We start from the raw sequence: 27,173 nt of genomic DNA, 5'->3' as shown, positions 1-27,173 counted from the left end.
AATTTATAATTAATATGAATCGAATAATTTTATTTTATGCACTTATTTCTAAAGGCAGGGTTGTCGATAGTATCATATAAGCTTTATTTTGAATTTCGCGCGAAGATATCACCCTCCAATCACACAAAACCACGATTATATCCAGGACTATGATTTAAGGACAGGATCCCAAATGAGAAAACAAAATAGCATCGCTAAGTATACAAATACTACTCTATTTTAATATTTGAATGTTTTTTATCTTATATGAAACTATTTGAATGATGCTTCAATCTGACCCCATCGTAACTGTTTGTTGATATCTTTCTCTTATGATATGAGTGTGTCGTCAGCTGATATGTAGTGTGTTCAAAAATGTCGCTAACAAAGTCGTGTTATAGGACTCTGTACTCATTATGGATATTTTTTGTAACATCAGACGTGACTTTTTTAGGTAAGTATAAGCCACAGTTGTATAAATAGCATTATATATTATTGCTTCTGCTCATGGAAGTTGGAAATGCAGAACACCGTAAATTTACTAATGGGGTTCTAAATTCCAAAATCCAGGAAACACTAGAAACTGACATAATTGTCATAAATTACTGCCATACTACTCATTTAGATGGTTGATTAGATGGGCAGGGGAATCTCGGAGGTATCGTCCATAAATACGACCCATCACGGCAAAGTTATTTCACAGGCGAGAAGGAAGACATCCATTCCCAAGTCAATAAAGCAAACTTTTATTGTAGAGCTACTAGTAGAACAGGATAGAGACAAATTGTCATTTGCAAGTTTAGATTATGTGTCGAGTAGATGATTATATTTTTTATAATGATATAACAACAACAATGACAATAAACACTAGTAACTAGGTTACTAGTTACAGTCAGAATGATACTTGAAGTTGAAGTGTCTTTAGATTAAGTGTTGGGGCTTCAGCCAATGTTTGAAATTGCATCAGTGATTGGAACTGTGCAAGGTGTGCCCATACTCGTTAACTTTGTGGATTCAAGACAAATGAGGATGAAATATATAATAACAAATAAGGGACTGCTGATCACAAATAAGAGACAAAATCACAAATATTATCAAATATCCGCTGTATTGAGAAGGCATTACAAGAATTAGGTATTAAATGGATCATGGTTTCTAAATAAAACTGTGACATTTGAGTACAGTAACAGCACTATCAACCTAGTATGGATATATTTTCACTGTTTTACTTTTGAGAGGTTGATTTTTTCTGTGAAATTTACTCAGAACACAGAAATACCAGTAATAAACATTAGTAGATCCAGTATTTATAGCAAAATATAAACTGTGTGGTTTGAAGGCCGTAGTGGATGAGCTTCAGAAAAGAAAGTAGGTCATACTTGCCAGAATGTCATAAAATAAATCAATATATAAATAGATGAAAAATAAAATAATGAAAAGAAAAGAGCAGCCTTAGGGATGATTAGTGTTTACTATTTACCTTAAATGAAGTTTCAGGCCCAGCTCTGTCAAGCAGAGTGCCTCAAGGTAGTGTCATCGGACTTTTGGTATATACTATATATATTGATGATTTGTTGGATAATGTTGCCTCAACTTTATATATGTTTGTGGATGATACAAAATGCTTTAGAGAGATAGTGAACTCCACTGATCAAGAAATACAAAATGACGTAAATAGACTTCAAGAGTGGTCAGAGAGATGGCTACGTGAACTTCACCCTGAGAAGTGCAAGATTATGGCAGTGTCAAGATCTACCGGTAAGTCACACGAACACAGCCAATAGCCTACATGATGAGGAACGAAGATCAACTAGTATCTTTAGAGAGAGCTAACATAGAAAAAGATTTGGGCATAATGGTGGATGAACAATTAAATTTTGAAAAACATACAAGTGAAAAGATTAATAAAGCTAGTAGAGTTATTGAGTTTATCAGAAGACCTTTCATCTACTTAAACCAAGAAAATTTCAAGAAACATTATATTGCATTAGTGAGACCTCATCTTAAATTTGGTAATATAATCAGGAGCCCAATTAGAAAAAAAGATATAACCTTTTTGGAAAACATACAGAAAAGAGCGACAAAGATGATTCTGAGACTCAAGAACTTAAGTAATGAAGAGAGATTGAAAGTGCTGCAGCTCCCTACACTAGTACACAAGAGACTGAGGGGTGGTATGATTGAACCATATAAACTAATAACTGGAAAGTACGAAATGGGGATAGCTACAAGAGGACACAAGTACAAGTCAATGAAAAAGAGATGTGCAAGGCTGAAGCAAAATCTTATTTGTAGAAATAGTCAACACATGGAATAACCTTGCATCAACTATTGTAGAAACACCAAGTGTATTTGCTTTTGAAAGAAGATTGGATAAATATATATATATATATATATATTATTTTTATTATTATTATTTTTTTTTTTTTTTAATATAATACATCAATGTAGTATATGTTTTTCTTGGTGGAAATCCATAGCAGAAAGTGTTGATAAAAGAGGTACACAAATGAACAAAGTCGCAGTGACTCCGTGAAATGCCATCTATGTTTTGATAGATTCAAAGGTCGAAGATGACAACAATGACCCTGCTGACCTCTAGAATTATAAGGACTGCATAACTAAATGCAGCTTAGGTTAGGTTAGAATAGACAAATTTATCATACTTTAATTTCTTAGACCTCCACATCTGCCAAAACAAAGATGGCGTCTCAAGCAGTCACAGCAGCTACATTCATTTGTGTATTGCTTTTAGCAGTTTTATCTGTTGTTGATTTCTGCCAAGAAAACATTTATATTAGTATATTGCATAGGTGTGCACTTCTTAAAAATTTGCCCTCTTTTCAAAAGCTCTAAAGCCTAATCCCAGGTTAACTACTGGCCCATGGAGTCTATGCAGTTCTTCGTGATATCTCGGTGTCATTCCTCTATCCAATTGAAAGTCTTGCAATAAATTCCTTAAATAACCCAGTTTCTCAAATTGTACTGTTTGATGAATCAAAATGCATATTTTATAGATTATGTGTCTTGATTGGTAGCCAATATAAATTTATAAGTGTACAGTAGATGTTATCCATCCGTGCAGTGGCAGATTTTTTATTAGCTTTGCAGTTCTGTTCATAACAAGTTGAATTTTTAAGAGATAGTTTGACAGCCCATAATACAGAGAGTTACAGTAATCAAGTTTACTAATTACATGATTATGGACAAGCATCTTCATAGTCTTTTCATCCAGGTATTTCCTGACAAATGCTAAATATCTAAGTGGTACAAAGCTGTTCTTACCACCTGTTTAATCTGGTCATTGAATGAAAAATTGCAGTCGGTTATCACTCCACGAATCCTTGACTGCTTTTCCTACCGTCATAGTATTTTCATTAGTTTGAAGACTTGAAATATTAAGCATTAAGATAATTTTGTTTCCCTAACATTACTTTTTGTTTTCATTAAACCTTAATTGCTTGGAATTCATCCAATTACCCACACCTTTCATTATTCTGTTAAGCCTAGCTTCAGTGTTTGCAACATGCATTGACAGAAAAAGCAGTCTGTTGTGTACATACAATTTGAAATCAACTCCATGCTTTCTGACCAAAAGTGAGAGTTATATATTATGTATACACAAAACAAAATTGGGCCTTTTTTAGTAGAAAAGGTTTTCCCAATTTGAACACACAAAAGTTCTGTTTTCAAGGTAAATCCTTAAATAGTCAAGAGCTTCATACTCTATTCCAATGTTTCTACAATCCTGGATAGATTGTGCTCTACTCTATTAAATTCAGCACTCAAATCTAGTATAATCAGTACACCATACATTCATTCATCCATCATTACAATTAAATTATTCAAAACTAAACAAAGGGTAGTTTCAGTAGAGTATAGGTGCCTGTAGGCAGATTAATTGTCTGGTAGAAACTGTGATTTATCCAGGTACTGTATTAGCTGGTCTAGAATCACATTTTCAATTATCTTTAATAGGAATGACAAATTTGACACTGATTGAAAAGAACTCAAGTACTATCTTTCTATCTTCATCAGTTAACAGAACAAATGGACAAAGTCCACCTTTTCACTTGTCTAAGGTGCATTACTTTTTATTTTGGTATTATAACATGGTTAGAATTTCAGTAAATGTCGTGACCTGTGTTTAACAGAGGGCAGTACTACTTTACTCCGTTAGTTGGTGGCCCAAGTGTGTTTGGGGGGTAAGTTCCTTTTCATGAATAGACAGGGACTTTGAAGACTGTTGTCCAGTCTTTTGATCCCCAATAGATGTTATGAGATACTCGGCCATCTGTGCCATGCCACCCAAGAAGTCATTTCTTGTCATTGTGTGTTTAAATTTCCATTATTATTTTGGACATAATGTTAGAACCCTTTCAGAAGTTCTCATTGACTTTGCTTGCCCCTGATTATCGAGAATCAAAGAAATACCAAGTGTTTGAATAAGATGGCCAGCCTTTCCTATTGGACAAAAATATTTAAGTACTTGGCCTTACATTTGATAAACACATGACCATTACCCCTCACACAAAAGACCTTATACTGATGGCAGATAAGAAAATGAACTTACTCAAAATAGTCATACCATGTGATTTGGAGAATACTGTATGAAGAACTCATAAGAACCAATTTTTATCCATGCTTCAATAGCATAGTACCCAACAATTAAGAAAACAAAAACAAGCAACAAACAGTACAAAATAAAGTCTTAAGAATTATAACTGATTGTACTAAAATGATATCAGTGACATATACACACACACTGGGACAAAAAGCACATGATATAAGTACACAATTCTATGCAAGCACCTATGGACCCATCCAGCTCTAACATCACTTTGCTCAAGCACAGACTACCATACACAACAAGAAGAGATCTCCAGCAGCATTCTACTCAAACATCTGCAACAACTTACCCTCATTACCCCACATTTCCATACTAAAACATATACAATAGAATACCAAATCAACCCAGAAGATAAATTGTTCCTTGGGCAAGCAAGAATAGTCCTTGTATATGTGTATCCAAGTCATCACCTTCCACTACCAACAGAAAATTGGTTGAGCTGCAGACACTAGATGCACATGATGCAACCACCACACAGAAGACATAGAACATCTTATACTACACTCCCCTATACTAATCTCAGACAGCTCCTCTAAAATCTTTTCACAAAGTTACTTATTAGTTGAACCAATGACTGTGGCTTGTTTTGTTGAGGCTGTGGATCTCCGGCAAGAGAATAGATGAATTGATTGATTGGCAGGCATTCCAAAGGGACTTCATACACAATGTACCTGATTTATATTTGGTCAGTTGGATTTGTTTAGTTATATTAGCCAGTGGCTGTAATACACATTAATCTTGTTGAGTGCATAGTCAACCTTTTTGACTAAGCCTTATCTAGTTATATTAAGGGTTAGGGAAACAGACTGACAATAGATTAAGCAGAATTAGATAATCTAATGCCCAACATGGACCTTATAGAATACACTAGATAATGTGTGAGGGCACAAGGGCCATTGTTATTGATAAGAGGTTACTGCCCCTGTCATCCTCCTCCTAGCCAGTGATATAGAAATAGACCCTCACTAAGGCTTCAAGAGGTTGTCTATATCTATATACCAAGGGCTTTTTCCCCCTTACAAGGGAGGTAGCCAAGCCAAAAGGCAATTACCCACTCCCGCCCATTCTACTCTTATCAAGAGATCATGTGAGCAAATTAAGAAAGACTACGTATGTAAAGGATATAGATACAAATACAGTTTTGCATATACAGTTGATGCATAAATACTTGAAATAGTATAGGTGATATATCCCAAGCTAGAACAATACATGAATTCAAATCTTAATATGATAACTGGAAATCAAGCATATAGATTAAGTTGGAACAGTACATGAATTTGAGGCTAGGTATGATAAATTGGAGAATAGCTGGGGTCCAACAAGCATTGCTCCTTTCTTGTATACTATCTATCTATATCTATATAATGAGAGCTTTTTTCCCTTTACAAGGGAGGTAGACAAGTCAGAGGCATGTACCTACTCCCACCCATTTCACTCCTTTCCACACTCCCTCCACCCCTCCCATCTCAGCTCCTCACATATGAGAGGTCATCTCTGCATCTGCCAACTGCCCTGAGTCAAATGCCATGCACTTAGACACAGTACATCCACAGCAAGGGTGCTTCACTTAATTGGCACCCCACTCTCCATCCCTTTATGCAGAAAAAGAGATGGGGAGAAATCCCTTCTGGCTGTGTCAAAATATACATAAGCACCCCCCTACCAAATCATCCCCCATCTTTCTCTTCCTTGCATAACATCATCTATACACATTCGCTACTCATCCCTATCTCCTGCCTTCTCCCGCCTTCTCCCTTCCTTGTTCAACTAACATTCCCCTCTTGCTCGTGCCCCCTTCACCCCATCCTTGGTCATCCCCACAAGTTCACTCCCTCCACCTCTGCCTTCCACACCTCTTTTACCAATCTTTATTCACTCATTCTTTCCATGTGTCCAAACCATCCCAAAAATCTTTCATCAGCTCTATCTTCCTTCTTTGCTGCTCCTACTCTCCTTTTCATCTCCATATTTCTCACTCAATCCAACCTAGTAACCCCTACCATACTTTTCAGACATTTAAACTTTTCCTCTCTGCCTCTCTTAAATTCCAAGTCTCTGCTCAATACAATGCCATCAGCACAGTTATACAATCTCCTCTTTGCATCCATTTCCAGTTGCCTATTTATCTTAACACTTTTTAATCCCCCAAGACATTAATTACTTCTCTCAATCTACAATTTACCCCCAGCCCCACTCCTCCCTTTCCTGTCACATGTGACCCCAAATACCTAAAGCTATCCACTTCTTCCAGCCTCTCTCCTTCTAGACTTACTTCCAACTCACTGCCACCCTCTACCCTTGTACATCTCATCACCTTACTTTTGGCCACATTTACCTTAACTTTCTCCTAATGCATACCTTCCCAAACTGTCACTAACTCCCATAATCCCTCCTGCCACAAGCACGGTGTCATTAAACAACAACTGGCTCACCTCCTACTTTTCTACATTTTCTTTAAACATCTCCAGTTTGTATACTACAATTAGGTAAATACAGCAGAGAACAGTCCAAAGTTTCTTCACAGGGCCCAAAGGCTGTTGCTAGCTGTCATGGGTTGTAGATATCATGTCTGTGAAATTTAAGGCAACAGTTATGATGTTTCTTTAGATGTAGAGGAAGAAATGTTGATGCAGCTACAGAGATGAAGGTATCAGGAAGCAGGTATTCATAGGTTTACTCATTATTGTATAATTGAGTAGTTCTTGTAAGCTAAACACACAGGTGTGTGGGAAACCAACAGGTGTGTGGTTCACCAAAGCTAACCACACACCTGTTGGTTTCCCACACACCTGTGTGTTTAGCTTACAGGAACTACTCAATTATATGGAGACTTGATCAACAACTATTACAATCTGGGATAAAAGTTCCATAAGTCATATAACCCTCCTGTGACACACACATGACTTGACAGAGAAGTGGTAGCATTTGCAACTGCTGCTATGGCAGTCCAGGTTCAAATCCTACCCAGGATTGAAATAATTTCAGTATCGCTGCACTGTGAGTCGTTACTCCAATTCTCGTGGGGGGGGGGGGGTAAGGTTACAGCATTACCCATAGATTGGTCATATATGAGCACCTGAGCTCTCTTCCAGGAGGTAAATAACTATCGATCACAAGCCCAACACATGATCCAAGACTAAAGTGAATCATACACACACAGAATATGACAGAAGACTGAGTAGAATTATAAAAAAGGAGATGAGATCATGGGATCAAGAGATTAGGGAACTAAAGAAAGAAATTATGCACCAAAAACGAGTACAATAAAACCTTCAAAGAACTGAGGGACTTAAAGAAAGAAAATGTGGAAATAAATAGCGAGGTAAATGAATTGAAAAAAAAAAGTTAAGTAGAAAATGAAAATGAAAGGATAACAAAAAAAAATACCACCAATAGTGAGACCTTAAAAAGAGAGGTGAGTGAACAAATGAAGGCAGTGCCCAAGAAGGTTGAACAAAGTATAGGAGGGGAATCTTGCAGAAAATTAGAAGAAAAAAAAATGGAAAAAGGAACAAGAAAACCAACAGAGCTTTGAAAGAAATCCAACAACAAATGCAGGAAAAAAACCAAAGACACAGTTATTCAAGTAATTGAAGAGAAAGAAAATTGGGTTAGAGACACAGTAGATGAAAAAAAAGTGCATAGTAGTATATGGTATAAAGGAAAAACATAACCTAGTTAGGTACTTGGGAGAAAAAGAGAAGGATTGATTCTTTTAGATAAACACCTAAGCAAGATGTGATTCATTTAGATAAACACCTAAGCATGATGCTGTAATGACTGCCATTTATTTTATATTATTTTTTTGTTATTATTTTTCTGTTTATTTGCTTGATTTTCATTTGTTAGTTATCTGTCAATCTATTATTTACTATTTACATGTTTGTTTATTTAACTATACCTATGTATTTATTTATTTATTATTATTTATATTATTATAATTTTTATTATTTCTATTTATCATTATATATTTTTTTCTGCACCTGACCTAGTTATGGACCAAAAGGTCTTCTGTCAGCATGCTCCACCTTTGTGATTCTTTGAAATAGCAAGAAAAATTCTGAAAGTACAAGATGAAGGACAAGAAATAGAAAAGGAATTAGAAGAAGTGCATAAAATGGGCAATTCTCAAAAGAAAAAATTGACCTCTAAAGATCAAATTAAGGTCACAAATGGTAGAAGTATTAGCAAAAGAAGGAAGGTTAGCAAATAGTGAAAACTATAAAAGTAAATGGGTAAAAAAAGAAATGAATGATGAAAAAGAAAGAAGACACTAAGTGAAGCTAAAGAAAAAAGAATGAGAAAAGAAGGGAAATTGAAAAGGAGTTCTATTGGAGAGTACTAGACATAAGGTTGAGAAAATGGTATATTAAGAAAAAAAAAAGTAACGGAACGAGATAGAGATGGAAAAAAATAAAAATGACTTAATATTAACATAGACTGCTTGATCTCGTGATTAATTGAACTAAATGATTATTTGTCAGAAGAAAAATCAGGTATAGTGGGAATTGTGGAGACGAAATTAACAAATAGTGTTGGACAAGGGTTATATAATCATTGGATGAAAAATAGAAAGGAAAAACAAGGTGGAGTCATGTTTTTGACTAAGAAAAACTTAAATGTGATGAAGTTTACAGAGGGAGAAAATAGTGTGGAAAAGATCATGATAAAAGTTGAAAATAGTAACATGAAAAGTAGGAAGTTTGGTGACTTATGTGCCCCCAAAAAATGGGTTCTTGGAAAGAGAGCGATTATTCTAAAATGTTAAAAGACACAAGGCATTCATTAGATTAGATGCTGAAGGATGTAGGAATTGTAGTTCTTATGGGAAATCTTAACTGCAAAGAAATATGTTGGGAAGAGATGATAGTGAAAGGTGGAGAGGACCTTTGGGGAAATATATTGACTAGAATATACAATGACACAATAGGTAAAAGAAAGTACCAGATGTAGAAATAATGAAGAACTGTCAAGACTAGATCTAATATTTATATTTACACCAGAGCCTGAAATTGTTGATAAAATTGAATACAAGACACCAATTGGGAAGAGTGATCACATAATACTTGAGTTTGAACTAAAAGAGGTCATGTATATATGGAAAGAAATGAGAAATACAGAAAAGGAAGACTGATGTATAATAAAATGGACTGTGGGAAACTTAATAACGTCTTTCAAAAAGTGAATTGGGAAAAATTCTACAATAAAGAGACACAAGTGGAAGAGAAATGGATGATTTTGAAAGAAATTTACAATGAAGTGGATAGATATGTACCAAGACAAAAACAGGAAAAGGTGTATATTAAGTGTTGGTTTAACAGAAGGTGTAGTGAGGCAAAAGCTAGAAGAGGTAAAGCTTGGAAAAGATGGAGAAAAAGTAAAAACCGGGAAAGTGGCAAATATATATCAATCTAAGGAATGAATATGTAAAAGTATACAGGGAGGAAAAAAGATATAATAAAAAATGTAAGGACCAACAAAATCATTATATAGGTATGTGAACAGTAAACTAAAAAGCAAATAAATAGTAAAATTATGGCAAGGGAACATAGAATGTACAGATATACAAATGGCTGAAGTCACGAACAAACACTTCAAGTCTGTGTTCACCAGAGAAAATATACACCATGAGGATAAAAGAAGTGAAGTGAGATCCATGCCCATGAGAGAGATCATTGTAACAAGAAAAGAAATAATGGACCAAATAATAAAACCTGATGTCAAGAAACTGCACAGCCCAGATGGAATTGCAAACTGGATACTAAAAGAATGTATAGATGAAGTAATAGACAAAGTATACAAGGTAATAAGCTGCTCTCAAAGAAGGAAAAATACTGGAAAACTGGAAAAATGCCAATATTGTACCAATATATAAAGGTGGAAACAAGGAAGACCTAACAAATTACAGACTGGTTTCTCTTACAAGTACAGTAGCCAAAATTTGTGAAAAAGTTATTAACAAAACAGATGGACAAAACATCTGGAGGAAAACAATATACTAAACCTGAGACAATTCATATTTAGACAGGGAAGGTCATGTGCCACAAATTTGATCTGTTTCTATTCAAGACTAATAGATATAATACAAAAAAGGGATGGATGGGCTGATTGTGCTTACCTAGATTTACAAAAGATTTTGATAAAGTACCAAACAAAAAATTATTAAAGAAAAAAAAAATGGAAACCATACCAGGGATACAGGGAAAACTATTGAAATGGATGGAGGATTTCTTGCATGAAAGAAAAATGAGAGTAGTGCTCAGAGATAGAGTTCTACTTAAGTGATCAGTGGTGTCCCACAGGGATCAGTATTGGCTCCGATAATGTTTGCTATATATGTAAATGACATGGATGAGGGTATAGAATGTTACATGAACTTCTTTGTAAATGACCCAAAACTGATGAGGAAAATACAAACAGACTGTGAGTCACCACAGAAAGATCTAAACAGGGTTTGGGAATGGAGTCAGAAGTGGGAAGTGGACCTCAACATAAAGAAATGTAGCTTAATGGAATTTGGAAAAAGTAAAAAAAGAATATCAGGACAGTATAAAATTGGTACAAAAGAAGTAAAGAAAGTGAGTTCTGAAAAAGACCTGGGAGTAATTATCACAAAAGACATGATGCCTGATAAACATAACAATAAAATTGTTGGAGAAACCTTCAACTTGCTAATATTAATAAAGGTGGCCATTACCTACTTGGATGAAGAAATGAAGAAAATAGTAGTCATGCTGATAAGGCCAAGACTGGAGTATGCAGCAACACTGGTCACCCAGTACTAAAAAGAATATAAAGAAAATTGAAAGAATCCAGAGAGCAATTATGAAGATGGCCCCAACTCTTTCAAAACTGTCATATGAGGAGACATTGTCAAAGCTGGAATTACCGACTCTGGAACAAAGAAGAGAAAGAGATGACCTATTGACCATCTATAGAATCACATGAGGCATGGAAGTCCTTGATAGAGAAGACTTACTAAATTGGGATAAGAAAAATACAAGAGGATGTGAAAAGAAACTCAAAAAGGACAGTTATAGAAGGGACCTGAAAAAGAACAACTTTCCACACAGAGTGGCTGATGTCTGGAACAAATTGGACGAAATAATAGTGTGTGCAAAAACCATACATGAATTTAAGAGCAAACTAGATACTCCAAGATACAAAAACAGGATACCAACGAGCACAGCTCCCCTTCCTGTAAGATACAACTAGGTAAAATACACACATATACACAAAACACACATTGTCTTATTGAGAATTGTTAGGATCAGTTAAAAGGAAATAGAAATTAAAAAAAAAAAAGTATACCATAATTATAAAGCATACATTATTGACGAAATAAGAGAGGCTGGTGTACTCCCTGTAGAATTATATGGGAAGAAATACAAAAAGTATATAAAAAATAAATAAGAATATGATTTATCTCTTCAGAAGTGGAAAGTACAAGTGCCGCTGAAGTAGACCGTCATCTACAGATGGGTGTTCAGATGTTAGCAAGGGGTCAGCTTCATGATGCCTTGTCTCATTTCCATGCAGCGATTGGTGAGTATAGCAGTGTATTGTTTTAGTTTTCAAGTAGTAATCAAATATCAACACCTTGAATATAATGATGTTCTTGATGGATTTTGTTTTTAGCTACCAGACAGTTTTATGAGTGTATGTCTATGGGCTGTACTGCAAAGAGTCTTGTTTCATAAAGACTCCTTAGCCTTGGCTGTTTTTTGTTGAATAGAGTCATTTGAGAGGTTTATCCTGATGTTGCATTTTTTCTCTAGTGTAAACCGACTTGAAGTGTTTGCTCATGACTTCAGCCATTTCTGTATCTTCTGTATAATGTGTATTCCCTTGGTGTAGTTTCACTATTTCCTGTTAATTTTTTGATTTACCATTTGAATATCAAGAGAATGGTTTTGGCTTACATTTTTCTATTATGTCTTTTTCATAGTTTCTTTTTTCTTCCCTGAGTATTTCTATATATTTGTTCCTTTGATTAATATGTGTGTATATAAATATATATATATATATATATATATATATTTTTTTTTTTCTCTCTCTCTCTCAAGAGTAATGCAAGTTATATGATAAATGATTAGCTTAGGTTTGTATGGAAATAGTAGTATTTTGGTATGCAAGATATGTGTAGAATTTTTTAATATTATTTCATTCTTAGATAAGCTTGTTCACAGAGGATTTTATCAGATTGATGTATCTGTCAGCACAGCCATTACAAGAGAATTTTTTCAAGTCAGGTATATTTTGCAGAGGGAGACCCAAGCAATTACTTGAGTTACTATCGAAGGGCAACTGTCTATCTTGCCCTTGGGAGGTTCCGACCAGGCTTGCAAGATTTAGATGAGGTGATACGTATAAAGCCAGATTTCACAGCAGCACGATCACAAAGAGCAGGTGTTTTACTCAAGCTTGGGCGACTAGATGAAGCACACATTGAAGCAGAGAAAGTGGTAAGTGACTTAAAGTTTTTGTATGCAAGGATTTGGCTGAAGATGATACGAGGCACTCTATGGTGGACAGGCAAAAATGCCAAAACTATTATTTGAGTTATTACTGTCCAAAGTTTGACCAAACAAGGCACTTAAAGACAATGTATTTATGAGGAACTGGTGTCTTTGCCTGTCTGGGATGGGGCACCTCATATATTCTTGAATTATATATATATATAATTCTGACAGTAGTCCCCAGACTCAAACCCGAGACTTGCAGCGTGGCATATCAGGTTCGAGTCGGGGGACTACTGTCAGAATTATTTGATTGACATCATCATTGACGATTTTATTCAGATATATATACACACATATACACATACATACATACATATATACACATATACCAAGGGCTTCTTCCCCCATAGAAGGGAGGAAGCCAAGTCAAAGCCACAAACCCACTCCCATCCACCACCTTTATTTCCCTCTCATCTTAGCTCCTCATGGATGAAGGATTATCCCCATCTCCTGCCCAGGTCAGAAGCAATGCACAAGAAATAAGTCAAGGATCACCTTGACATGAGAGGTACACAAACACTTTCTGTAGCCTCCACAAATACACCACGCCCACTACACCACATAGCAGAACAGCCACACATGCCAATTAACATTAAAACAATACCCAGACATCTATATCACATAAATACTCTTATCTTCCACAACCACCAGCCTCCAGAAGCATATCTTTAATCATATCGCTCATCACACCATCAACAAACTGAAAGACAATACATTGCTGCATGCCAGACCCCTTGATATCCATCCCTCTGAATCCTCTAGTCCCCAAAAGGACAGAGTCCACCTGGCCAGACTGTTATGTGGCCACCATCCAGTCCTTCTAAGCTACCGAAGGTGGCTGGATGATGACTGCATCTCGGATAACTGTCCAGGATGCAACACTTCACCCCATACTATACAACACATTATGAAAGACTGCATTGTACACAATCATGGGAAGAGATTTGTGGGAAAACCCCATTTCAGCTATGGCATTCCTCAGGGAGATGGGACTACTTAGCCAGTCTAGGGAACAACAACAATGACAACATCCAGAGCAAAGCCACTTCACTTAATTGGGACCCCCCTTCTCTCTCCATCCCCTCATGTGGAAAATGGAGAAGACAAGGCAAAATCCCTTTGGGCTGCATCAAAATATCATCCGTCCATAACCATTCCCCACTCCTACCCCATCTTCTGCTCCCTCCTTTCCTTGCTCAACAGACATAGAAAAAAGAGAAGACTGGGAGAAAATCCCTTTGTGCTGCATCAGAGTATCATCCATACACAGCTATTCTTGAAGAAAACCATAATTTCAGAATATATGTGGAGAACACTGTGTAAGATCCATTTACAGATTCTCTTATGCAGGCATGATATTCTTCCGATTTAAATCGGAATTAATTTTTTTTTTTTCTTCTTCCTTTTTTCTTTTCCTGACAGTGATCTTGATTTGTCATTAATTCCTGATTGTAATAAACGATCCTGAAAAAAAAAAATTGTGGTTGAATATTTTTTGGTTGATGTGAAGTTTTGGGCGATTCATATGTTGGCTGTACCTGTGTGTAAGAGGTTTATTTTGTGCTGGCCTACAAGTGATTCATTTTGTGTAACATTGTGTGGTGTGGTGCACACATGTACGCAAAGCAAGGTGATGATTGGGGTATATTTTATTTTGGCTGAATTATATCAATAGCAACATCAATGGAACAGCTTGCATGTGTTTGTTTACTAGTGATTCAGCCCAGGGACTCAGCCTAGGCCCACGGCCCCCTGACCCCCACCGGGGGCTCTGCCCCTAGACCCCCAGCCAATGTAGATTTTTTTTATTTTGGTTACCCACTCTCATGACTGCTTATGGTACCAAGGTGTTCACCCAAAGTTCTTGTAATTTGAATAGTGGGAATAAATCAGATATAGTATGATTTTAAGTTCATGTATGGTTCCAGCTTGTGCTGTATCATCTATTCTTGTCCAGGAATTTTATACATTTATATGGAGAACTGTATGGATTCCTGTGGACATAAATGTGAATGAATGTGTTGTTGATTTATGGTCAGTTTTGTAATGATTTGTTAAGGTGGATCAGTGATTTTACAATGGCATGTCTCATGGGAAGATTGCACCGAGAGAAGTATATGGAGCGGAAACTTGAAATTTAAGGGAGGATGAAAGGAAGGGTCTGGGTCTGTGTGGAATATGGTGGGTGTTCCAAAAAAAATATATCAATTTTCATACTTAGATTTGGATTCATGTCATTTTCCAGTTTGGGTTATATCACCTAAGCTATAACATTTATACATTTGTATTGAAAATTCTTTTTCTCCCTACCCTTTGGACATTTAATCTTTTTCAATTTGTTTTCATGGCCTATGTGTGCGTGTGAATGTTTATTTCAAAGGAAGAAACTGTTGATGCAGATACTTATAAAATTTATTTATTCATTGCAGTTACGGAAAGAACCAAGTCATGAGGATGCTACACGAATATACACACAAATTGAACCCCTGAAGAAGAACATTGAATATGTCAAACACAGCATAAAGGCGGGGAGGTACGAGGATGCAACCCACGTCTTAAAGGAAGTTATTGAGGTACTATTAAGGTTTTTATTTGCTTCTCGTTATATTGGCTTTGTGTGGTTCATAGAAAGAGACATGAATTATCCATTCCAGCCATAGGTTGTCATTTCAGCATTAACTGTCAACACCCATAGGAAGATAACATAATTTTTAGAATCTTACCCCTCGTCTGAGATAGGTAATTTTATATGGCATAAGGACAGACTGAACACACAGTGAGATGAACTCTTGAATGGGCTTTGTTATGAAGTAGGTGTGGGTGTTGACTTTGATATTGCCTTTACAGGGGAAAGGGGGGATGTTGGTGTATATAATCAATTGACCTGTTTTGGTGATAAGATGTGTATGTTTTCCTGCAGCAATGCCCCTGGGATGCTTCTCTCCGAGAACTACGCGTGAGTGCCTATGAAGCCGTAGGGGACATCATGAGTGCCATTACAGATCTACGGACAGTCACGAAACTCACTCAGGACAATACTCAGGGATTCCTTCGTCTCTCCTCCCTCTATTATATGGTGGGCGATATAGAACAGAGCCTTGCGTAAGTTTGGTAGAAAGAGATTATGTTGAGTTTGGCTTGTAATTTTTTATATTTTAGTTTAAGATTTAGAATGATCATTGTTACAAAAGAAGAGATTTGACTTCTCGTAGGAATGGTTTACAGAGAGTAGGATACCTAGTCCCATCACTTCATCCTACTTTAGCCTCTTTTTGTGACCCACATGGGAAACAATGGCAGAATTCATTCTTCCCCCTACAACAAGGGACAGAGATGAAAAGGAAAACATATAATCAAAGAAGTGGTACAGAGCAGTTTTACATACATACATACAAACATTTACCAAAGGTTTTTTTTTCCCCTTACACAAGAGGTAGCCAAAAAGCAAAGGCATAGAAAACCCCATTCCATCCCCTAAAGTAAAGACATAAGAGCAGTTTAAAGATGGAACAAACAACATAACAGAGAGATAGTTGCAGTGCAAAAATAGAATCCTTCCTTTCTGTAACATAGACAAAATGATGCGTGGCTCTAATCCGTAGGGGTGCCCCAAAGCAGTCGCTAAAGTATTGGCTGCATGCTACTGTGCAGTTAATACTGCACATTAATATGCAGTCAGTACCCCAGTACCAGGCAGTGGGCAGGAAACAGGGATGACCTATCATCCACAAGGGGCTAAGATGAGAGGGAAAAAAAAGAGTAGTGGATGGGAGTGGGTGTATCCCTTGAGTACCTCCCCTATGAGGAGGAAGAAGACCTTGGTATATAAATATAGGCAAAAGAAGAGTATGCCAACAGGAGCATATTTCACTCAATAAATGTCATAATTAGGAAGATTTAATGTAGTAGCACATTAGTAAGATAAGACTTATCAACCCACTATCGGAGAATGAGATGAGATGGGCAGAAAATCTGTATATTTCAACCACTATCTGTGGTCCTATTCAGCAGAAGAAGACCACAGATAGTGGTTGAAAGATAAAGATTTTCTGTCCATCTTATCTCCTTCTCCGATAGTGGGTTAATAAGTCTTATTAAATGTCATAATTACTATTATAATTATTACATTGGTATTGTTATCATTATTGTTGGTTTTTACAGAGAAATCAGAGAATGCCTAAAACTAGACCCTGATCACAAAGAGTGCTTCACCTTCTACAAGAAAGTTAAGAAAGTTAACAAACTTCTTGGTGATGCCCAGGAACATGTCAATAACAAAGAATATGAAGACTGTGCTTCTAAAGCAAGAAAGGTAAGTTTGGTCATCTTATTCCTTAGGGTGCTGGGCCTCATTAGCTCCCTCATTGCCTCAAGGAAATGTCATGGAGATGAGTGGAATAGCCTGGTAGTGATTTTTGAGTTTTGTGTCAGTTTAATGGACATTTAGATTTGAGAAGGAAATAAACAAGAACTGTTTTACCAATAGGATGATTAATGAATGGAATAGACTAAGTAACCATGTAGTGAGGGATGAAACAATTGGTTGTTTTTAAGATAAATTTTATGGATGGGAATGATAGGTAGTAATGGACATCAAACTGTCTCTTGCAGTCTTCTCCATTGTCATGTTCTTACGTAACTCAATCCCTCTCAGAGAGGCAGGCAAGGATGGCACCTCCTTATGGAGGACATTTAGAAGCAGGGGGTTTAATTTAGTGTGCCCTTGCGATGAATTTGTTTGCTGCTAGGGATCTCCCCCCACTTGTGACCTCCTCTATAAGTATCCTGATAGTAGCCATAATAAATGGAAAAGATGAAATTTGCCATCCCACTGCTCCAATTCCTTTTATAAATTTGTGTTTTGACCTTTTCTGCATTTTATCGAAACAGGTGTTGAAGGAAGAGAAGAATGAGGCTGAAGTGGAATTCCTTGCTCATGACAAGCTGTGTCAGTGTGAGCTACACACAGGTGATCTAAGCAGTGCAATGGAAAGCTGCAACAAAGCCATAGGCATCAAAGAGGAAGCTCGGCTCTTCTGTGACAGAGCCGAGGTCCACATTGCTGATGAAATGTTCGATGAAGGTAAGACACTGTTGGTCTCATGATGAAGTGGTGGAGACCCACAGCCTCCAGGAAACTGGCAAGAGTCTTTGGTCAGTACCATAAATCACTTAGAAAAGAGACAGTGTTGTTGTCAGGGTGTTGTTAGTGTGGGGTACAGTAGTAGGTTGTGGGTCTTGTGCAAGAGAGACCGGAGGCAGCACATTGATTAATGAAGTGGCAAGGGTAAAATAGCCATTAGGCCCTGTTTAGGAAGTGTCACCTCTTGTTTGGGTTCCACTTCTAAATAACTATATTCAGGAGGCTAGTTTGAATCTTTCTCGGCTATGGTAAGGATTTAGTTAAGTGGACCAAGGAAAGGTTACCTTTTTATTGATAAGAAAATAAACCTGTTCTTAATAGAAATTTTCTTTTTCTTTTTCATGCATATGGAAAAGACAGTTTTGTGTTTTATGAATTCTAGATGAACCTTACCAAATATAATATTGACTTAGCTTTATTACAATGACATAGAAGATATACACAGATTCAATAAGGGCTGTATAAGGTAGAAACATGGAACATAAGAGAGGAAGAGTTTAAATGTGTTTGAGATGAAATGTTTGAGAGGTATGGTAGGGGTTACTAGGCTGGATAGAGTGAGAAATGAGGAGAGAGGGGTTGAAAAGGGAGTTGGGAGATAGGATTGATGAAAGAGTATTGGGATGCTTTGGACACATGAAAAGAATGAGTGAAGAAAGATTAGTAAAAGAGGGGTGGAAGGAGTGATCATGAGGGGGCAACCAAGGATGAGATGGATGGATGGGGTAAAAGGGGCATTGGGAAAGAGGGGAATGTCTGTTGAGGAAGGACAGGAGAAGACAGAAGATAGGGGTAAGTGGAGAATGGTTGTGTATGGATGATGATGTGATGCATGAAAGGGAGTGGGTGGGGGATGGGGGAGTGAGGAAGTATGTGTGAATGATATTTTGATGCAACTTGAAGGGATTTCTCCATGTCTTCACATTTTCTGCATGAGGAGACAGAGAGGGGGGTCACCGATTAAATGAAGTGGCTTTGCTGTGGATGTGCTATTCCTTGCTACATTGCTTCTGACCCAGGGCAGTGGGCGGGATGCAGGGATGACCCATTATCCAGGAGGAGCCAAAATAAGAGGGAGGGAGAGGGTGAATGGGAGTGGAGTATGTGGGGATGGAATTGGTGGGAGTGGATTATGCCTTTGTTTTTTGGCTACTTCCTTTGCAATAGGGAAAAGGCCATAGGTACATGTATGTATGTAAGACATGAAGTGATTTGATGGACTGCTGGGAAATTAATGATAATTTTTTTCCTTTACAGCTCTGGCAGATTTCCAAAAAGCATTGCAAATTGATGAGAACTTCCATAGAGCAAAAGAGGGAGTAGAAAAAGCACAGAAACTTAAAAAGCAAGCAGGCAAAAGAGATTATTACAAAATCCTAGGAGTTAAGAGAACAGCATCTAAAAAAGAAATCACAAAAGCATACAGGTAAGACTACCCTGTTTTTTTCATTCTTAGTGGTGGTTATCAAATTTCAAAAGCGTAGAGCAGACAAGATTTCATTCACAAGGAGCTATGATAAAAGGAGGAAAAAATTGGTGTTGGAAGCAAAGAATCCTACCCCTCCTCCATTTTGTCAGTTGTTACCCATGATGCAAGATGGGAAAAGTATTGGAGGGGTATACCCACCCCTCTTGGTCTCCCATCACATTCCCTTCTCTTTCCTTCCTGTATGACCCATGTAAAGACCAGCATTATCGCTGGTTCATCCCCAATGTACCCCTGTAAGGTCACCTTAGTCTCCATACTCTTCTTCACTTCTCTATCGCTCGTACACATTTAAACACATTTTCGCTTATTCAACATTCTGTCCACATGCTTGTATGTCTTCATTCACCCCAACTACTCACCTTTTTCCTTGGGTAAACCCTTGTTTTCACTTCTGGCATCAACAAATTGCACATCCTCTAAGGATATTGTACTTCCATACATTCTCAATAACATAGTCACACACCTTCCTTGTAAAGGACATGTATGAATAAACAATGGTTTTATTATTATGGAGAAACTTGTATAAACACTGACACATTTTATGTCACCCTTCCAATATATGTATGTATGAATAAATAATGGTTTTACTATGGAGAAACTTATATAAACACTGACACACATTGTATAGCACCCTTCCAATATATTGGTGCTCAGTAATTAATTTTTATTGTTTATTTTATTTAATGGATGGACCCTGACCTAATTTGGATCTAGTTTAAGGTGGAGTTAGACACTCAGATTGATAAAGATGCTTATCACAAAATAATCTATACAGTATAGTATCATAACATAACACAATATTATTTCTCTTTTCCACAGACAACTTGCCCAGAAGTGGCATCCAGACCACTATGATGGAAGTGAAAAACAGAAAGCTGAAAAAATGTTTATTGATATTGCAGCTGCCAAAGAAGTCTTAACAGATGAAGGTGAGGTTCAACGTGTTAGTGTAAATGGAGCATGTGCTCAATTCTTTATTTGCTTTCTCTCTCCCTCTCCCTCTCCCCTGAGGTTGCTCCTCAACTGAATAAAATTCTTGGTATTAGCCAAAACCAGAATATCTAAGGTATGTTACTTTGTTTGGCTTCCACCCTTATAAGGGGGTAAAAGCTCTTGGTATTTAGATACATAGATGTTACTCTGTTGAAAGGGTCAGTTGGCGTAGTCAAGACTTTCTGTGTATCTCATGCAGATATCTTTTGTTTTGTCAAGATATAATGATTTATTTTGACTCATGATGGCACTAACCAATATCAACTGTTTCATACCTTCCTTGCATGAAGTACAAAATATATTATTCTCCTGTACTGTAGAGTTCTGGGCAATGGGCGAGATGCAGGGATGGTCTGTCATCCAGGAGGAGCCAAGATAAGAGGGAGGGAGGGAGAGATGGTGATGGGAGTGGAGTGGGTGGGGATGAAAGGTGGGAGTGGAATTATGCCTTTTGACTTTGAATACCTCCCTTGTAAGAATGAAAAAACCCTTGGGGTTTCTGTACTGTACAGTTCAATAATTTGAAGGAATTCTAATCCATTTTCATTATTTATACTTATTGTGGCAAAGTGGCATGCAGTTGATACTTTAGGGTCTATATGGAGCGCCCCTACAGACCAGAGCCACACATCATTTTGGCTGTGATAGAGGAAAACTCTGTTCATAGAGAAATTATGACACACTTTTATACTATGACAGTCCCTCCATTATGCTGTCATCCAACCCTTTGTTAATGTCCTGTACAATTTCTCTGAATATTCATTTCCTTTTTTGCCTACCTTCCCTGTGGTGGGGGAAAAGAATACTGCCACCAAGTAATTCCACTTGGATCGTAAGAGGCGATAAGAAAGGGACGGGGATTGGGAATAGGGATCCTTCTCCTTGTAGCCCCACAGGGGACATTCCTAAAAGAAAAAGCAAAGGCATAAGAGGGTCTGGGAGTTTTCCGACCAGCACCCTAAGGTTTGGGTCTTTTAATGTGCGTGGATGTGGTACAGATGAGAGTAAAAGGGAAGAGATAGGTAGTATGTTTGTGAGAAGAAAGATGGATGTGTTGGCTTTGAGTGAAACTAAGCTGAAAGGGAAGGGCGAGTGTAAGTTTGGGAGTGTAAATGGGAGGTTATCAGGAGTGAAGAGAGGGCGATGGAGGGAAGGGGTGGCTATACTAGTAAGTGAAGAGATAGGTAAACGTGTAGTGGAGTGGAAGGAGGTTTCCTCAAGGATAATGTGGATGAAGGTGAAACTGGGAAAGGAGATGTGGGTTTTTGTAAGTGCATATGGGCCTGGCAGTGAGAAGAGCGTAGAAGAAAAGGAGGCTTTTTGGATAGATTTAAATGAGTGCATAGAGGATTTAGGGAGAAATATCAATGTAATAGTACTGGGAGACCTTAATGCTAGGGTAGGAAATGATCCAATTGATGGAGTGGTTGGGAAATGTGGAGTTCCAGGAAAGAATCGTAGTGGAGAGTTGATGGTGGAAATGTGTCTAGAGAGTTGATGATAGCAAATAGTGTTTCGGAAGAAAGTCAAGCATAAGTACACATGGGAGAGGGTGGTGGAGGGAAGGGTGGTAGATAGAGCGTTAATGGACTATGTACTGGTAAATAGGATTATGATAGGAAGAGTTAAGGATGTACATGTGCTAAGGGGAGAGGGTGGGGGAATATCAGATCACTTTTTGGTGGAAGGTAAGTTGAGAGTGGAGGATAGATGGAGGAAGAGAAAAGGGACAAAAGGTAGGGAGGTACTTAGAGTGAACTCTTTAAATGAAAAGGAGGAGTACAAGAAGAAGCTGAGGGAGGAGTAGGAGGGAGTGAAGGATAGTGTAGAGCTAGGTGTGGAGGAGGAATGGGGATGGTTCAAGGAGGGAGTCACAAAGTGTGCAAAGATGGTGTGTGGAACAAGAAGGACAGGAGGAAATAGAAGGAAGGGTAGTGAATGGTGGGATGAGGATACAAAGAAGGTTGTAGAAGAGAAGAAGCGAGCTTTCACAGATTGGTTACAAAATAGGACGAGGGAGTCATATGAGAGGTACAAAGAAAAGAAAAGAGAAGTAAAGCAAAAGGTAAAGGAGGCAAAGAGGAGAGCAGATGTGAAATGGGGTAAGAGTATGACAGAAAATTTTGAAAGGAATATTAAAGATGTTTTGGAAAGAAATTAAGAGAGGAAGAGGAGGGGAATCAAGTAGAGAAGAAAAGGTAATAGGTGCAGATGGAGAGATGATAATGGAAGAGAAGGCAGTAAGGGGAAGATGGGCAGAATATTTTAGGGAGTTGCTAAATGTGAAGGAGGATAGGGAGGGAAAGATAGCTGCAGTGGGAAATGCTAAGAAAATGAGAGTGATGAGTGAGGAAAATGGAGGAGAAATAAGGAAGAAGTGAAGGCATTTGTTAAGATGATGAAAGCAGGTAAGGCACCTGGTCTGGATGGATGCCATGCAGAATGTCTAAAAAAAAAGGAGGTACAGTGATGGTGGACTGGCTGGTGAGGTTGTTTAATATTTGCTGGAGAGAGGGTAGAGTGCCTGTATAGTTCCACTTTACAAGGGAAAAGGGGACAAGTGTGAATGTAGTAGTTTCAGAGGGATTAGCTTGTTAACTGTAGTTGGGAAGGCTTATGGGAGGATCTTGATTGAGAGGATTAGGAGAGGAACAGAGGGAGTAATTGGTGAGGAACAGTGTTGATTTAGGATGGGTACAGGTTGTGTAGATCAGATTTTTGTGGTAAGAAAGATATGTGAGAAAGCTGTAGGAAAGGGGAAGGTTGTTTTTGGGGCCTTTATGGACCTGGAAAAGGCTTACGATAGGGTAGACAGAAAGGCACTGTGGGAGGTTTTGCAGATATACGGGATAGGAGGAAAGCTTCTGGGAGCTGTCAAGAGTTTTTATGAGAGTAGTAGAACTTGTGTCAGGATTGGAAATGGAGAGAGTGAGTGGTTCGAGGTTAACCACTTCCATACGGTGACGCCTACGTAGGCGGCATGAGGAGCAAGTGGGTACTCGATGATGCCGACGTCGGCATCTTGATTATATTTATTGTAGTCGTGCCTACGTAATTTCCATTCTCTCTAAATTGGCTTCATCAATTTTCTATGGTTATCAAAATACACGGGTGAAAGAGAACGAACGATTGAGCACTGACTTTATTTTTTATAATGCGATTATTATGACGCAACATCGCACGTAGCAAATGCTGCCAGACGTGCGATGTGCCCCGGAATGAAGAGGTTAAGGTGGGACTTCGTCAAGGATGTGTTATGTCGCCCTGGCTGTTCAACTTATACATGGATGGGGTAGTGCGAGAGGTAAATGCAAGGGTAGTGGGTCAGGGATTGGAGATGGTTAAAGAAAATGGAGAGAGGTGGGAGGTGAGCCAGCTGTTGTTTGCTGACGACACTGCGCTTGTGGCAGGATCAGAGGAGGGATTGAGGAAGTTGGTGATAGAGTTTGGGAGAGTGTGTGATAGAAGAAAGCTGAAGATAAATATGGGTAAAAGTAAGGTGATGAGATGTACAAGGGGTGAAAGTGGCAGTAGTCTGGAAGTGAGCATTAAGGGAGAGCGACTGGAGGAAGTGGATAGTTTTAGATACTTGGGTGCAAATGTGGCAGGAAAAGGTGGAGTGAAGGTGGAGGTAGAATGTAGATTGAGAGAAGCAAGTAAATGCCTTGGTGGATTAAAAAGTGTAATGAGGAATAGACATTTGGGAATGGATGCTAAGAGGAGACTATATGAAAGAGTGATTGTGCCAACAGCACTGTATGGAGCAGAAACATGGAACATAAGAGAGGAAGAGAGAAGGAGTTTGAATGTGTTTGAGATGAGGTGTCTGAGAAGTTTGATGGGGGTTACTAGGCTAGATAGGAGTGAGAAATGAGGAGGTGAGGAGGAGAACAGGGGTGGAAAGGGGGTTGGGAGATAGGGTTGATGAAAGAGTATTAGGATGGTTTGGACACATGGAAAGAATGAGTGAAGAAAGACTAGTAAAAGAGGTATGGAAGGCAGATGTGGAGGGAGTGAACATGAAGGTGACGTCCTAGGATGAGATGGATGGATGGGGTGAAAGGGGCTTTGGGGAAGAGGGGAATGTCTGTTGAGGAAGGACGGGAGAGGACAGAAGACGGGTGAATGGAGAATGGTTGTATATGAATGATGTTGTGATGCATGAGGTGGAATGGGCGGGGGGATGGGGGGTGAGGTAGTAAGTGTGAGCAATTTTTGACACAGCCTGAAGGGATTTCTCCCCGTCTTCTCCCTTATGCATGGGGGGGACGGAGAGGGGGGGGTCGCCGATTTAATGAAGTGGTTTTGCTGTGGATGTGCTGCGTCTTGCGACACTGCTTCTGACCCAGAGCAGTGGACAAGGTGCAGGGATGACCCATCATCCAGGAGGTGCTAAGATGAGAGGGAGGGTGGAGGGATGTGGAGTGTATTCAGGGATGGAATGGGTGGGAATGATTTTATGCCTTTTCCTTTTTGGCTACCTCCCTTGTAAGGGGGAAAAAACCTTGGTATATGTATGTATGTTTTCTTTTTTCTTCTGCTCCCTACATTGCTCGTTCTACCTTTTAGTGCCACTATTAGTACTTAGCTTTGCATTTTGATTGTTGAGAATTATTTAATAATTTTTTTATAATAATGAGAGCTAATGGGTATTCCACAGAAATGCGTGCTAAATTTGATGCAGGAGAAGACCCCTTGGATCCAGAGCAGCAACAGGGTGGTCCACATGGACATGGATTCAATCCCTTCCAGCATTTCCACTTCCATCAAGGTGGTGGATTCCCAGGGGGTGGATTCCATGGTGGTGGCCCATTCAACTTTAAATTCCATTTCAACTAGGGAGAATTGTAATAGACAAAAGATAATACCGAAACCTGCCTACAAATGAAAGTGTATATGAGGAGGCTTGAGTAATGTAATTTGCATTTTGGATGTGAATTTTGGACTATTTCAGTTTTGTTATTGATATTGTTATTGTTATTTATCAAACTGCATAGGTCAGGGTATTTTCTCTTTTTTGAATGCACTCGAAAAATAAGATTTGCCTTGTAGGGTTATGAAACCCTTTTATTTATATACATATATTATGAAAAGATATAATTTGGCTGCATTTATTCTCCATTAATACAATGGAAACATTTTTATTGTCAGTCATGATTAAAATGTACACTGGTTAGTTCTAGTGTCTAATCTCAGCAGATTCAGTAATGACATTTGGTTAAGCTTTAGTTTGGAATTCCTCTCAGCAATAATTTAATCAGCAGTCAAGGTTTCTCTTGACATCTGTGTATTATTTCCTGTTTCCATATGGTGTGTAAATACTTGTATATCTGCTACAGTCTGTGTGACTTTATGAAGAAAGCAATGTGTACAAATAACATTTTTACTGTTGTGAAGTTGAGCTTTCATGAACAATTGGCAGACAAGCAAGTGTGCCTTTTACCAGTGAAAGTGTGTTTTGCGCCAAATACACCGACATGCCCTTCTCCATGGTTTGCAACTCTATAATCATTTCACTACATTGGGAAGGTCCTATTGGTTGAACAGAAGAGGCAGACACAATGACTATATGGAAATCATTAAAACGTATGTTAATGTCATAGTTATTGGGGGGGGATGGAATTTACAAATAAGTTGCTCAGTTTTATTTATATCCAAAACCTCTTCATTTTCATAGGAAAGTCTCAAGTTGACCTCAGCAAATGTTTTCAGATTAAAGGCCAAACTTATTGTGTTTTTCTTTCCCATCATTCCTATAAATTTCTGATAATTGTCAATCCTCGCCAAACATGGAAGATTCATGATAGTATGGTTAGGTAAAGTATTCTGAATGTTGATGAACATATTACAATAATAGCATAAATGGGCTGGGCAGTATAATTGCCACAGCATGAGGAGTTATGTGATTTAGAAAAATAGACCTGTTTAATCCATGAAATTTGTTCTGCACAACATAGGAACCTGTCATGCTGGGTAAGGACAGTATAGGTAAGAATTACTTGCTTGAAGCCATTTCTAGTCAACCCCCATATGTTATGGGCTTGCCCTTATCTATTAGGTTCTTCAGAAATCATAATAAACCCTAAATTTAACAACTCCCATTATCATGATCTTTGCATTTGATGATGCCTCGACAGGTTACCTCCCTTATAAGGGAAGGAAGGCCTTAATATATAGATAGCATTTGATGATGGCCCAAAGCCCATAGATCAAATGCTGTATATAATGCTCTAACTGATTGCTAATTGAGGCAGCATTCAAATCTAGTGACCAATTATATGTAGCAATTTGTTTGGTCATAAAATCTGTGGGAGTTGGTATGCCAGTTACTTCCAATATGAGCATTAGAAAGGTTTGCTGCCATGGTAAGTAAAATTAACTTAATGAAGTACAAAACTGTGTTTCTGCAGTGGCTAC

At 38.0% G+C, this 27,173-nt stretch overlaps 1 protein-coding gene across 1 annotated transcript; it reads left to right on the top strand.

Annotated features, from left to right (window-relative positions):
* The first annotated feature begins 302 nt into the window (after positions 1-302).
* P58IPK (dnaJ homolog subfamily C member P58IPK) lies at positions 303-26,485 on the top strand. Its single transcript, XM_076187539.1, has 10 exons — positions 303-433; positions 12,044-12,154; positions 12,875-13,074; positions 15,561-15,704; positions 16,052-16,233; positions 17,293-17,443; positions 18,022-18,214; positions 19,532-19,700; positions 20,583-20,692; positions 25,417-26,485. Exons 1-10 carry the CDS (start codon positions 355-357, stop codon positions 25,593-25,595), a joined length of 1,518 nt encoding a protein of 505 aa, XP_076043654.1. The 5' UTR covers positions 303-354; the 3' UTR covers positions 25,596-26,485.
* Positions 26,486-27,173: the final 688 nt, after the last annotated feature.

The sequence above is a fragment of the Oratosquilla oratoria genome, chromosome 1 (assembly GCF_046742065.1).
Source record: "Oratosquilla oratoria isolate Oo_2021 chromosome 1, ASM4674206v1, whole genome shotgun sequence".
NCBI lineage: Eukaryota > Metazoa > Arthropoda > Malacostraca > Stomatopoda > Squillidae > Oratosquilla > Oratosquilla oratoria.
This window is presented reverse-complemented; position numbering and strand designations above follow the sequence as displayed.